General features: G+C 38.6%; 1 protein-coding gene across 6 annotated transcripts; it reads right to left on the reverse strand.

Annotated features, from left to right (window-relative positions):
• Window positions 1-1,923: 1,923 nt before the first annotated feature.
• On the reverse strand, window positions 1,924-14,497 carry arfgap1 (ADP-ribosylation factor GTPase activating protein 1). 6 transcript variants are annotated; one of them, XM_051912438.1, is made up of 14 exons: window positions 14,237-14,497; window positions 12,712-12,776; window positions 12,526-12,635; window positions 12,252-12,423; window positions 10,859-10,959; window positions 10,687-10,773; window positions 10,234-10,345; window positions 10,103-10,159; window positions 8,630-8,662; window positions 7,580-7,609; window positions 7,202-7,258; window positions 5,140-5,199; window positions 3,448-3,524; window positions 1,924-3,362 (listed from the first exon to the last, which is right to left on the reverse strand). In XM_051912438.1, exons 2-14 carry the CDS (start codon window positions 12,769-12,771, stop codon window positions 3,092-3,094), a joined length of 1,227 nt encoding a protein of 408 aa, XP_051768398.1. In that variant the 5' UTR covers window positions 12,772-12,776; window positions 14,237-14,497; the 3' UTR covers window positions 1,924-3,091. The 6 variants fall into 6 exon arrangements, with proteins under 6 accessions (XP_051768398.1, XP_051768401.1, XP_051768400.1 ...); XM_051912441.1 differs by lacking the exon at window positions 5,140-5,199 and having other exon boundaries at window positions 3,448-3,518; XM_051912440.1 differs by lacking the exon at window positions 5,140-5,199.
• Between the last annotated feature and the right edge of the window lie 982 nt (window positions 14,498-15,479).

Consider the following 15,479-nt stretch of genomic DNA (forward strand, 5'->3'; position numbering starts at 1 on the left):
AAATAATGCAATAAATGTACACAGTGCATTCAAAACTGTTTATAATCATGTATTTCATAATGCAGATGGCCTCAGTAAAGAACAAGAAACAGTTCATCAACACATCAGATCTCTCTTACAGTGTGTGTGTTGCGCATGAAGTGTCATGTTTCAATCAAACTTTAACTTGAATTAAATCTTATCATCATTATAGAAGACTTCAGCATCCTCATCATGTGACATCAATGACATTGGGCAGCCTTCCTGTTGAACATCTCTAAATGAAATGTGACGCACATACGTTCAGAAGTTTACTGACTGTGACAATGTTTAATGTTCTCTTATGTCACCTCTAGATTTTCATTTTTTGTAGCCACAAGTAGGTGCTATGGATACAGCTTCAGTGTTACTCTGTCGTCATGGAAACAAATGAATTTGGACATATAAGCACTGTGATGGACTGGCCATTCATCTAGGCTGTTTTCCTAGACGCTGATAGACATCCCATGACCCTATGGAGAACATGTGGTTTACCTAGATTGCACAGATGTCAGGAATTAAAGCCATGACCTAGTCGCTGCAAGCACCACACACTACTGTTTGAGCTACAAGGACACTATTAAATTCTCTTAAGTCATCCAACATCAGAATTTGAACTGTGTTAGGAAGTTATAAAACACTGTATCATCTCTGAAGCTAACATTGCACAATATTAGAGTATTATATTACAATATTCAGCCTCATGTCACTCTAAAGATGCATTTCCATCATTATCAATGTTCTGCCATCATCGAAAGCAAGTTGAAGCAGATGTAAAACTAGATTAGCACACAAGCTAATTAATAGGAGTTGATTTAAGGCTTTGGGGTGGTTCAGTGATTGTGGATGATGTGTCTTCAGCTTCAGGTCGGCTGCTCATTCCACCAGCGAGCGTGGAGGGTCTGACTTTGTACCTCATTGTGAAGGAACAGGGAGATGTCAGCCAGTACAGCATTGCTGTAGTCCAGTCTTGGAACGATAAGAGCTTGGATGAGAAGCTGCACAGCAAACACTGATAGGAAAATCATGTGCCTTCATGACTGTGTCCAGTGAGGCTGAGTATACGGAGAACAGCAGAGGACCAAACACTGAGCCTTGAGGCACTCCACGTGACTCTGACAATCCTGCAGATCTGCCTGCAAGCGAGTGGACATCATGATAACAGTTAAAGCAGAAGTAATGCCTTTGTGCTTCATTTGAAAGTGTTTCCATGAAGAAATCCCTGATTCCACTTTCCTCAAATCTTCAGTCGACGCTCAGAGGTGAATAACATGCAGTCACAGCTACAGCCCAACCATAACATCACATCATATGTGTGACGATGGTATGTTTAAAATTTGCACAGGAAACATCTTCAGTCTTTATTTCTCATTGACAGTTTGAACGGATTCACTTGGCAGTAAAATAAGGTTCAAATGAGACCAAGTTCAGAAGTCAGGTGGTGTTTATCACTTTATTAACTATACCATTTAACTATCAGAATATAGTGTATCTCACCCATGTTCCCTAAACACAGCAGGTGTTGTTACAGCTCAAACATACGGCATGATGCACAGAAGGACCACAGGTGTGTTAGTCAGGTACATCCACGCAGCAGAAGATATTAAATATACGGAGAACAGGAGAGGACCAAACACCGAGCCTTGAGGCACCCCACATGACTCGGACATTCCTTATCTCCAGCAGATCTGCCTGTAAGCGAACGGACATCATAATAACACTTAAAGCTGAAGTAATGCCTTTGTTTATGGTCTATTTGAAAGCGTTTCCATGAAGAAACTCCCGATTCCACTTTCCTCAAACCTTCAGTCGATGCTCACAGGCGAATAACAGCTACAGCCCAACCATAACATCACATCATATGTGCGACGACGGTATGTGTTCAAAATCTGCACAGGAAACATCTTCAGCTGTTAAATCATGATCTTTATTAGTCTCATTGACAGTTTGATAGGTTTCACTTGACAGTAAAATTAGATTCAAATGAGACCAAGTCAGGTGGTGTTTAACGCTTTATTAACTATACCATTTAACTATCAGAATATAGTGTATCTCACCCATGTTCCCCAAACACAGCAGGTGTCGTTACAGCTCAAACATACGGCATGATGCACAGACGTACCACAGATGTTAGTCAGGTACATGCCAAATCAATGGATTATTGAACACATGAGTTTGGATAATAGTTCAATATCATAGAGAGATTCAGGGTGAACTTGACAATAACACAGTAAACAACCACCTTATTACTGAGGTAAAGAGACACATCCCGTTCAGCCGAAATCACAAATAAAAGAGAAATAAATAATGTTTGATGTCCATGCCTTGAGTTTTACATGAAACCTTGTGATAATTTGTTCTTGCATGTAATTCAAGAGCTCATGAACAGCTGGAATGACAGTATGAACAACACTCAGCAGCCATTACAGAAGGGGGAAACAAACAAACAAAATACATTGCATGATTATAAACCCCCAAATTATTTTTTAAAAATACCAGCCATATCCACAAAAGGCCATGAGGTGATGGATGTTGAACTAGAGGATATTAACTAAAAAGTGTCATGCTTCTACAGACAAACGTTTAGTTGTTGTTATGATTTCATAATGAACAGGAAGCCTGGATGAGGACTGAATGATTTTGCTGATAAAAATGATTTTTTTTTTTTTTTAATAGGAATCTGTCATATTATATATATTTAACACATACGTATAAAACAAAAATTCATGAACAAACAGACAGCAAAAGCTCTCTGGAGTCTGTCATGACAGGAAAGCCAGTGCGATCCGATCACATTATCAGAAAGTTTATGATCCACGGACCACAAACAGCAGATGACATGCAGATCTCTGCTGGTGTCAAATCCACTAGAACATGAAACATTATACTGTTATATCAAACACCTCCATCATGGACAGAGACGTCAGAAAGACCTTTATAAACTCATTCTCAACAGAAACGAACAACGACAAGCGAAACAAGTGACGCATCCGGTCAGAGGTGTGTTCGTGACAGTGGGTTTCAGGAAGGACCGATGAAAACAAACACACATGTGGAGCCGGTTTCTGCTGGTCTACCAGCCGCTGTTGTCCCAGGAGTCCTCGGCTGGTTTCGACGGGCTCTTCTTGTTCTTGGTGTCTCCAGCTTTCTCCCAGTCGTTATCCCAGGTCTCCCAGCTATCTCCAGCACCATTCTTAGTGTCAGACTGCGCCTCTGAGCTCCGGCTCTTCTCTACAAAATTGCCGCTGGGAGACTCGGTACTGCCGAAGGTTTCCCAGAAGTCCTTCTTAGGACCTTGAGTGCTGAAGGGATCCTGGTTCTGATAACCTTCTTCATAGGCAGAGCTGAAAATAAGATCAGCAAAAATATTTTTGCAACATTATGAACATTTTTAGTGTCAATGTTCTTGTTGAATAAATGTGTAATTACCCATCATCAGCGGCCTCTTGTTTCCCACCAAAGAATGATGTCACGTCCTTCCAGCCTTTAGCACCAGCACCCTGAACCTGAACGAACACAGAGAGACTTAACAGCGCTGACCCGAAGACATTCAATTACACAGAAAGGATCAAATCAACAACTGCGCAGTGTTTTAAGACCCTTTCACAACCAACAAATATCCAAATCGCAAACATCCAGAAAAATATAAACTTACAATAATGGCGTAATCCATTAATAACAGATAAATGGACTTTATGGATTTAATCTCACTTTATTGACCATTGTTTGTATTGATTTAGGATTGTTTCATTGAAATGAGAGTCTAAAATTTGCGTCATTCTCAGTGTGAACAGACCAATGATCAGTGTTTTTTGCTTTGGTGTGAAAGGGCCTTTAGGTTATTCGGTTTGATCATCACATAACGGTAAATGTGAGATGATTCAAAGACCCCGTGAAATGCCCCGATGAGAATATTGGATATATTTCCTATAGAAACATGAAGTTTGGGCATAACATTATGGAGAGTTTGTGCCATTTGTATTTGCTGTTTAATATCCAGAAGGTTCGAGTTGCGCCACATCCCCATGAAGCCTGATGGGATGCTTAAAGGGGTCATGAACTGAGAAAGAAAATTTTCCTTGAGGTTTGGATATATAAGAGGTCATCATACTATAAGAATATCTTGTAAGTTTCAAAACTGAAAACCAATTGTAATAATTCATGTACAGTCAGATGTTCTTTCTCTGTGTCAGTAAATCAAACCAGTGATGACTTAATGCTCAACTTCACATTGTTTCTCTTAGTAGGATGAAAATAATCTGTTATTTAAACTGTGATTAAATTATAAATAGAAAGCGTTCAAAGAACGCTCCCTTTGCAATCACTGGAGCTGTCAATCAACCAGCGCTGAGTTCTGGACTCGCGCCAAAATTCCCATAATAATCAACGAATCTCTTATTTACAGTGTGTTTGCACTGATAGTTATGAAAGCATTCGTTAGTGTGCAGAAGTTGAGTTGCAATGACGAGATCACTGCTTTCATGCGCTCAAAAACATGTCTGTGTTCGGCTACATGATCATCACTGCAACCTTTTATGCCACGATCTGAATATAATGCCATTATATACCTAAATATAAAAACTTTACACGATTATTTAACCTTGAGAGCTATAATAATAAAAACATTATAAAACATTATAAAACATTATAAAACAATAAAATAATGCAGTTCATGACCCGTTTAATGTCAGTGACAGGTGATATTATGGGGCGGATCGTTCTCATTCTACAGAGCATGTGATTGGACAAAAAACAGTTTAAGTTCAGCAGTATTTTGGACTATTATCCCAGCAGAGAGAGAGTGTTTATCTGCTAAAACTTCACGAGCACACAGAGCTGCAGTCTGGATTTCATGGGGTCTTTAATACAAGCATCCATGATTACTGATTCATTTGCATACACTTGATTACATGTTAATTCTAGATCATCATACTCACCACCGTAATCACAATGCCAGCAAAAAAAAAGGAGAAAGAAGAGTGAGTTGAGACACAGAAAGAGCACAAGGGATTCTCTCACACGGCTCCTCTGATCCAGATCACCGACGCGCCACTGAATCACAGCGACGCTTCAGATGAGCGTGAGCAGACGAGCCGCGTGAGAGCGACCGCAGCCTCGTACCTTAGTGGCCAGACCTGTGATGCCGACGGCCATTTCATCAAACAACTTCCCCTCCTTCACCTAGACGAGTCACAGCAGAAACGCACTTGTGTGAATGCGATCAACACACTTCAGACTCGGCTGCACATTAGCATCGGTCAGCAGAAGAAGAACTAGCTTCATGATGTTTCAGTGAGATTCGCCACAGAGGTTGAACCTCACACAAAAACACCTCACCATAAAATCAAAAGAAAAAATTAAATGACTTTGTATAAGACGAGAAGCCATTTTAGGTATTTTGTTTTGCTTTGTCCCATTTTTAATTGACAATTTACAGCAAAATCTCAAAAATAAGAAATAAGATGGAGCTCAAACTAACACACCTGATTATATTTCAGGATCTAGAAAAAGGAGAAAGTATCTATAACATGAAGACACACACATTCATGTCCATGTGTCTCATCAGAGGAGTAGCTGTGTGAACCATTTACATTACAACTAACAAATAAAAATGTACTACTGTATAATCTGCTCTGCTTCACATTATTCCCATTTTCATAAGCATTAAAGAGGATCTATTCTGCTTGTTTCAATGTTCATCTTTCTTTAGTGTGTAATGTTGCTGTTCCAAAGTCCCTCCAGCAGGAGTTCTTCTCTATATCAGTGTCAGTGTTTCTGAAACGCCTCCATCTTGAGTTTTCTTCACAATATTCCTCATTTAAATAATTCATACGCAGAATAAAGGGGCGGGGCCTGGTTGAGTTAGTTAGTAGTGTGTTGAAACTGGCGGTTATGGTAAGGGGCGGGACATTTCCCAAACACGCTCGAAGCGCTTGACCAATCACAACACACTGGTCTTGGTGGACTTTGTGAAAGGGCATAATAGGTCCTCTTTAATTGAGTCGCTGGCACATCTTACCCCACACTTCAGTTCACAGTGAGCTTTTTAAGGGTTCTTTCACACTGGCAGTTTGGTTTGAAACAGGACATGGTTTGCATTAAACATTGGAAAAGTGAAAGCTGTCGTGCGGACGCGGGAGCACACACAGGGGTACCGAACCCCGAGGCGACCTGTAGGAAGTGATCTGAGTTTGGTTGCACTGGAACTGTGGAACCGAACTCTGTGAAAAGAGAGCTTTTATTTTTTAACTACATTTTAGTCTCATTTTTTCCGTCATTGATATTGCATGTTGATATAGTCACAGTGGTGTCGCCTCGATATAGTCATGGAAAAAAGGTCGTCAACAAACATGAACAACACTAATGAAACCTTTCACAATCGGATCGCAGCAAACGTGCCCAGTGTGAAAGCCCTACAAGAAAAACACTTGAAGAACTCATGACTAATGTTTTATACATTGGCAATTCACCATCATGTATGATAGATACTACCGTTCAAACATCTGGGGTAAGGTTTTTTTTTTTGTTTTGTTTTCAAATAAATTAATACTTTTATTCATCAAGACTGCATTAAATTGATCAAATGTGACAGTAAAGATGTTCATAATGTTACTATAATTATTTTATTTCAAATAAATGCTGTTCTTTTGAACTTTGTTCATCAAAGAATCCTGAAAAATAAAATATATGGCACACGAAATATATGTTTCCACAAAAATCTGAAGCAGCACAACTGTTTTCAACATTGATAATAATCATAAAAGTTTCTTGAGCAGCAAATCATCATATCAGAATGATTTCTGAAGGATCATGTGACACTGAAGACTGGAGTAATGATGCTGAAAATTCAGCTTTGATCACAGGAATAAATTATAGTTTACTATATATTCACATAGAAAACAGCTGATTTACATTGTAATAATATTTCACTGTTTTTTACTGTATATTTGATCAAATAAATGCAGACTTGGTGAGCAGAAGAGATTGAATGGAGTTTTGAATGGTAGTGTATGTATTTATAAACCAGGATGAATTTACTTGGATATAAAATTCATTTTCCGTGCATGTAGAAAATGTAATCTGACATGATAAAAACGCTTCTGACTGCGTCTTTCGTTCACAGCCATCATCCACTCATACAACACTCACTCTTAACTAGGCTAGTGACAAACATGCTGGTTACCTTCTCTTGTGTGGGCTTGATAACAGTGTCATTTAATGTCTGGCCCAATTCAGCAGCCTGAGAGAGAAACATAAGAGTGAATACACATTGTATCACACACACACACACACACTAATAAAACAAGATGAAAACATGAGAGTCACAGCACATACATGACGGACCATGAGCCACTACATGTACATGCTTGTGTGAGGAGGCGCAATCTGTTTGAATGACCTTCAAACCGAATGCAACGGGAGTTTTTTATTGGCCGAATGGAGTAAAGCGATGACATGCACACTGGAAATGACCGGAGTCTGAACACCTGTCACATGCATCTGATACAGTGTTCACACACACACACACGCATGGGGATACAGCATGCGGTGAGTGTTTTACCGGCTCAGGCGGCGGTTTATAACCCCGTAACTTCATCCACAGCAGCGGCAGAGACAGAATAAAGCAGCGATATAAACTACAGACAACAGTGGTTACTGCTGGTAGAAACTGTCAGTGTTGCTTTCGATTACAATTACAGCTTCAGTGTTGTTCATGTTTAATACTGCCGAACTGCTGCTTTAAAGCAATTTATTCTAGATACATGACTGCAAACATCCACATCACTATGATCAGATGCTTTCTGAACTGCTGTTTTCTCACCGCTGGCATTTTTGTGGTGTGTTTATTTTGTTATTGAGAGGAAAACGCACAGCACATATTTACACATTCATCTGGACGGCGTCTGGATGTTGGTTAACAGTATATCGCTGCACAGGGGCTTCAAACTTCATTTTACCCCCAAGTGAGGAAAGGAAAAGGACTTCACCAGGCCCTTACAGGAATAGTTCACCCAAAAATGTACATTTCCTGATTATTTATTCACCCCAAAGCATGATTTTGCGATTACTAGATGGTAGGAGAGCTACAAATAATGTTTAGTGAGGTTTTGTTCACACATCAACTGAAAACAGCATAGATTAAAAGATTGATCTCGGGATTTAAGAACCGATATCGGTTGGTTAAAATGAAGATGGATTAAAATAGGGCCGCCACTTAATAGTCGTCGAGACGAGGCTTGGTTGAACACATTTTACTTAGTCAGTTGATTGCAGAAACAAAACCTTGATAGGTTTACCTTGATAAATATGCACTACTATTAGGAAGCTAAATCAGCATGACATGTTTAACTTAAAGTGCATCTTTTGACAAAGACTCAAAAAACACTAAGTTATTAATAAATCGTTAAAATGTTCAGACAGTTTCTTTTCAGTCACAATTATAATCATTACTTTTACCAGCGTGCTGCAGCAAGATTTATGCGTGTGCTTAAAGTGCTTAATTTGCGTTTTAAAGGCTCATTATTATGGTTTAGTAATTCTCTGTTATGTAGTCCGCCCTGAAACTCAAACTATTTTCCAAAGCCACGAAACTCAACAACATGACACGTACCTTCAGAGTTGCTTGGCTGGCCAATTTTGTGGTCTGTGAAGGAGAAAAGATGAGAAAAAAAAGGTTTCTTTATAATCACAATCGCATAATTATGAATTATGGTTGCGAATTATGGTTGTATAGTGAAGTTATTATAGTGTATTGTGATCATGTACAGACTTTGCTGAAGTATTTTAGAAGCTATTTATGCAGCAAATCTCAACTGTTTGATTGTTCATATAGTCGCTAAATGTAACTAATAGGATACAGCGCAATTGACTTTATTCTCTTTTGAACCACTAGATGGCAGAAAAATTCAGCTCAGCACTTTTCCTAACAACCGCTTTTCAAGATGGACGATCACAGACAGCAGCGCAAAGTTGATTCTGTGCTAATTTGATCTGATAAGATTGATCTAATGTAGATTTAAGTAGCAAATGAGAATCAATAAAATTATTGACTATATTTTGAGACAAAGGACTTGTTAATGATTTTCAGTTTTGTTCAAGGTAATAAAAGCGACAATTTTTCAAAAACAGAAGAATATGTAAAAGTATGGTATTTGGGGTAAAAGGCACAATAATTAACATGATAATAAACAGTTGGATGAGTTTTCCATTTGTTGACATGACAGGGTTAGATTCAGATGGAAAATATCATATTAAGTTGGGTGTCCACCTTAGAGATAATCAACATATTTATTATGAAACCATCATATTTAAAAATAATTATTAATCATATCATATAATAAAATATAATTTATTGTTACTACTGTAAATCTATATTAAATATTATGGGATCTCCTTCAATGCTTTCAGAATCTTTACTTTTTAAAATAATTTTGGTTTTGTATTTTTAAAATGAACATTTTAATGACAGTATATTTACTGAATTCTTTTATTTATCAAAATAAACAGAAAATAGTACAAACTTTGCTAAAGTGATTGTTTTGAACAAGTAGACATTATTAATAACATATTATTTTAGCTTATTTTGCTGGTTTTGCCTCCCTCGACACCTCATACATTTATAAGATTTTTAAACAAAACACTTTTATGATTTATTTTCACACAAAATCTGTTGCTCCATCAATGTTCAATAAAAACAATGCAATCATGCACTGTGGGAGTAATGAAAAGCACGTTTTTCTTATGGTGTGCCCTTAGCCCCGTTGTACCCTATTACTATGAGGCATGAAGATATTAAGATATTATAAACATTAACAACATGATAAATGCTGCTTTGAAACGATGTGTATTGTGAAAAGCACTGTACAAATTAGTCTTGACTTGTCAGTGAATGCAGTGCAGTCTGAAGGGTGTCTGACAGACTGTAACACCAGCTCCAGTGTCTTACTGCTTTATTAAACATGAACATATTCAGGACACAAATGTTCTGATCTAGCTGATGTCGTCCTTCACTAGTAAGTCTAGTGGTGTGATGTGAACTAGGTTAACAGTTGGTCCGTGTGTGTGTGTGCAGTGATGTACTTACACTGTCTTTAGCGACAGACGCAAACTTGCTGGCTCCAACAGTGAAAGTGCTCCAGCCCTGAAACAGAGACGACATTAATGACACGTGACGGACAGAGCGTTAGTATAACAGAGCCGTCGCTGCTGTCTTACTGTGTAGATGGAGGACATGGCATTATTGATGAAGTCTTCGTCTTTCTTAGGTGGATTGGGAGTGTTTCCAAAGCCCACATATCGATTCTCCTGTGCTCCAGACGCTCCAGCACTGAAACATCACAAAAAAATATATATATGTTGTGTTGAAACTGGCGGTTATGGTAAGGGGCGGGACATTTCCCAAACACCAATCACAACACACCGCTCCAGCCGACCAATCAGAGCACATTGTGCTTTTCAGAAGGAGGGGCTTCATAGAGACAGGAACTAAACAGAGCGTTACTGACAGACTGGGAGAGAGGAGCTGAACAATGGAGAATATGAGGAAAATAATCAACATTCAAGCAGGAAAACCTAAAAACAACATCAAGACTTTGTGAAAGAGCATAATATGGCCTCTTTAATCATCTAATATTTGAAGATATGGATCAGTGACGGAGTGAAACTCACTTCTGGTAAGAGTTGACATCGTCAGACAGCCAGTCCTCAAACGCTTTATCAGAGTGAGCGTGATTCTGACCGGCAGCGGCACTGGACCTGCAACGACACCATCGCATCATCATCATCACCAACAACATCATCATCATCACTCATCATCTGCTCGATCAGTGGCGTGTCGTACCGGTGTGCGGCGCTCAGGCCGCTCTTGGCCTGCGGAGGCGTCCAGTTCCTGGCAGACGAGTTCTCAATGCTCCACTCCTTCCCTTCGGCCAGAGTCGCCACCTTTAAACACACACACACACACTTCACACCTTCAACTTCACCACATACAATCAGACTTAAATAATTACTGCAAAATAATTAGTTTCATCTAATCTTCCATCTGTACAAGCGGCCACAGATCTTCCTGCTTGTACACAGAGTCAGATGGGCTGCAACAACTATTAGATAAAACTGATTATAAATCGATCATGAACATAATCGACAATGCATTTGATTATTGATTGAACGCTCTCGGAAAACATCTGCCAGTCGAGTCATTTAACAGCAGGAATAACAGATTGCTATGGACAAAACACATCTGGAAAACAGCGGAGGACACAGACTGAGCTGCTGCAGGAAATCCGCATGTATTTAGATGATAGACGCGTGTGCCGTTACTGTGCTTAAATCACAGTTTACAGTTGTATCATTATCTGTACGTGTTATAAAGTCACAAGAGTTTGCATTAAAGGGATAGTTCACCCAAAAATGAAAATTATCCCATGATTTGCTCACTCTCAAGCCGTCCTAAGTGCATATGACTATCTTCTTTCAGACAAATACAATCTGAGGAAAATATATCATCCAGGGGCACATCTGGTACTCACAAACAAAACTATGGGTGCTCCAGAAGGGGAACAAAATATCAAAAATGTAAGTGGATCCTGTTGTGAGGCAGCTCCAGTACTGATAATATAGTAGTATAAACCTTAATTAAACAATTTATACCTGAATGATATTACGCTGTAGCCTCATTGGACCAGCAGTTTGGAAAATGTACGGATTGATGATTCAGATGCAGGCGCCATCTTCTGGTCAAAAATGCTGGAATTAATTCGATGGCCGACTCTCACAGTGCATTATGGGTATTCTCTAGTCATTGAGCATACATCGTTATTGTAGTGCATTATGGGATTGAATGAGTGCACTCGTTAACGTCCACTATGGTTTCGAACACCAATAAAATGGCTGTTAACTTAAATAGTGCGCTGTTTAAGGGTACAGGGGGGCGATTTCAGACACAGCCACAGCCCAAGCTAACATGATCATCAAACATTAAACAGCATATAAATCAAGACTGAATAACGTTACCAAATGAAATATCGAACCCATGAAGAGAAAACAACTATAATAACAAAACATTTTGGGGGCCATGAAAGTTTTGTGAATATTATCAAAAATGCTGGAAACTTAAAAACAGAATACTGGTGTGGAAAGAGTTAATAATTAGGGTTTTTCAACTGATCACTCTAAGAAATAATCATCAGATTAAAGAAGGATTAAAATAATGTGTCAGTGGTGGCGTGACTCACTTTGTCTCTGAACAGCGCAGCAGCTTTGCTGTTGTATTTCTCCTGCAGGCTCCAGCTGGGATCATAGTCATCCTGCAGCTCCAGAAACATACGGAACTTCCTGTTTCCTCCCATCTTCATCTTCTCCAGCTCCAGGTCCTTCCACTTATCCATCGAAACAGATCGTACAAAGCTACGAGGAGAAAGACGGAGCTCACCAATGAATGAATGAACCATTTTCAGGTACGCTTCAAAATCTGCAAATGCATCTGAATGAAGCGGCTGCGAGTCTGACCTGAGGTGGACGCCGAGGCCTCTGTGTTTGCCCGAGCACTCCAGACAGATCCAGATCCCGTACGTCACGCTGACCCACTGCGGGTTAAACGCGCCACACTCGAAACACAACTGACAACACAAACATCACACGCTTTAAAACACGGCACAGGAGAGAGGACGACTGAAGGAGCTGACGGAGACTCACATTGTTCTCGTCTTCAGTCCGGACCTCCTTCAGCACACGTCTGGTTCTGGGACTCGCCATCTGGCCTGAAACACATCATCATGATTTTATCATGCCTTCATCACATATTCAAATGTCTTGGTTTGACGTACAGATCTTATTGTTTTAGCCTTAACCCAGAAAACTGAACGATCAGTAGCCCTGATATTAAAGGTTTAGTTCACCCAAAAATTAATTCCTCTCCCTCATGTCGTTCCACACCCGTAAGACCTTCGTTCATCTTCAGAACACAAATTAAGATATTTTTGATGAAATATATGACTCGTCCATAGACAGCAATATAATCAACACTGTCAAGGTCCAGAAAGGTACTAAAGACATCGTTAAAACAGTCATGTGACTGCAGTGGTTCAACCTTAATGTGATGAAGAGACGAGAATACATTTTGTGCGCAAAAACAAAACTAAAATAACCACTTTATTCAACAATCTCTGTCATTATCCTTACGCAGGTGACACAGTAACACAGTGAAGGCTTCCGTGTTTACATCTGAATGCCGGCTCAGTATTGGCCAAAGTTGATCACGTGATCAGCTTGACACTGACGCAGGAGCCGGCCAATAATGAGTCGGCGTTCTGACGATGAACCTGGAAGCTCTGGATGTAAACAACGTATGAGAATGACACAGAAGAGAAGAGATTGTTGAATAAAGTGGTTATTTCTGTTTTGTTTTTGCACACAAAAAGTATTCTCGTCTCTTCATAACATTAAGGTTGAACCACTGCAGTCACATGACTGTTTTAACGATGTCTTTAGTACCTTTCTGGACCTTGAAAGTGTTGCTGTCTATGGAGCCTCTTGGATTTCATCAAAAATATCTTAATTTGTGTTCTGAAGATGAACGAAGGTCTTACGGGTGTGGAACGACATGAGGGAGAGTAATTAATGACAGAAATGACATTTTTGGGTGAACTAAGCCTTTAAAATCAGACACTCGTCTCCAAACTAACAAAAGATTAAATATGACATGTGTGAAGAAACAAAGAATACTCAATAAAACATCACATTTTAGTTATAATGCTTACTTTCCTAGTGTATATATAGTACAAATATAATAACAATCTGTAGAATCAGCCTTAGAAAGACAAACCCAAAACGTTTCAAATGCCATATTACTAATCAAATGATTTGAGATGTGCTGGAAATATTATAATGTGTGTGTATAAATGTAATAAACACTTTCACATTCAGTTTATTTTCTATAGTGCCACAGTTGAGGAAAAACATGAACACATTCATCTTCAGTGATGATCAATCACACAAACACTGTGACTGTACTGAATGATGTTTACTTAAACTATATATATATTATAATATTAAGTTAAAAACTACAGATGGCCGAACAGCACAGCTGTGATCATGAGGAATCAGAGAAGTGATGAAGATGAAGGAGGAACTGGTTAATCTCGACTGTGTTATAATAGACTGTCATGTGATTATAACAGCCGCTCTTTCACCGATCGTGATGTTATTGTGTTGATCTCACCTGCTGGGTTTGTCTTCAGCTCTGATGATGATGATGAGGAGGAGGATGATGATGGTGATTTCTCTAAGCAGATCTCATTCACTCATGAACTGTCACGTGAAGCGATTTCCACCCGACACGAAGAGCTTCGATCACCCGCTGATCTCTGGCATTTAACGCGTTTAATCGCCGGTGGATGTGACTCTCCTGACCATTGATCACTGCTGCGCTGGCAGACAGCGGCATTCTGGGACATCCGCGCTACGTCACGCCTGCGTCATCGGCGTAGGTCTTGAGTCGTGACGCGGGCGTCCGTGCGCCGGCGCCCCCTGCCGGAAGAGAAGCGGAGCAACGAGTCAGACGAGAATGTCCTGCAGAACGGGGCGGGGCTACACGTGTCGCTCCGCCCACAACTCGTCTCAGTGGGCAAGTAATGACGTCAACGCCTTGAGTGAATAGTTTCATCTTAAGACTTTGATTTGTATGTTCACACCCAATCGAAATGGCAACTAAAAATGTTTATAAAAATAAACTAAATAAATTTGATTAAAATGAAAAAACTAAATTTTATTTAAAAACAAACATTTGATTACTTATTTATTAAATGTATTTAATACATTCAATAAAAATAAACTAGAATAAATACAATTTTATTTAAATAAAAAAAATAAAAACCGTTTGATTAAAAATAAATGAAAAATAAATAATTGCATTTAAATAAATATATTTGATAAATCTAAATAAATATATAAACACACGATTTAAATAAAAAGGCCGTATAAAATATAAAATACATAAAATAAGATTAAACTAGGAAAATAAATAAATAGATTAAAATAAATTAAATTTGATTTAATAATAAATGAATACATTTAATGAAAATACATTAATGTTATTTAAATAAAAATAAATTAAAACCATTTGATTAAAATGAATAAATAAACTAAAAATTGCATTTAAATAAATTAAATACATTTGATAAATCTAAATAAATAAACTTGATTTAAATAAATAAAAAAGCAGTGTGAAAAAATAAATACATAAAAATAAGTTTAAAGGGTTAGTTCACCCAAAAATGAAAATAATGTCATTTATTACTCACCCTCATGCCGTTCCACACCCGTAAGACCTTCGTTCATCTTCAGAACACAAATTAAGATATTTTTGTTGAAATCCGATGGCTCTGTGAGGCCTCCATAGCCAGCAATAACATTTCCTCTCTCAAGATCCATTAATGTACTAAAAACATATTTAAATCAGTTCA

Source organism: Ctenopharyngodon idella, chromosome 11, assembly GCF_019924925.1.
Source record: "Ctenopharyngodon idella isolate HZGC_01 chromosome 11, HZGC01, whole genome shotgun sequence".
NCBI classification, from domain to species: Eukaryota; Metazoa; Chordata; class Actinopteri; order Cypriniformes; family Xenocyprididae; genus Ctenopharyngodon; species Ctenopharyngodon idella.

Bases quoted from the DNA above. Each gene is read 5' to 3' on its own strand.
- arfgap1 (XM_051912438.1), bottom strand. From the start codon at position 12,771: ATGGCGAGTCCCAGAACCAGACGTGTGCTGAAGGAGGTCCGGACTGAA. The intron at 10,960-12,251 runs GTGAGTCACGCC...GTGTGTTTAAAG, and splicing joins CTGCGCTGTTCAGAGACAAA to GTGGCGACTCTGGCCGAAGG. The intron at 8,663-10,102 runs GTAAGTACATCA...TCTCCTTCACAG, and splicing joins CGTCTGTCGCTAAAGACAGT to ACCACAAAATTGGCCAGCCA.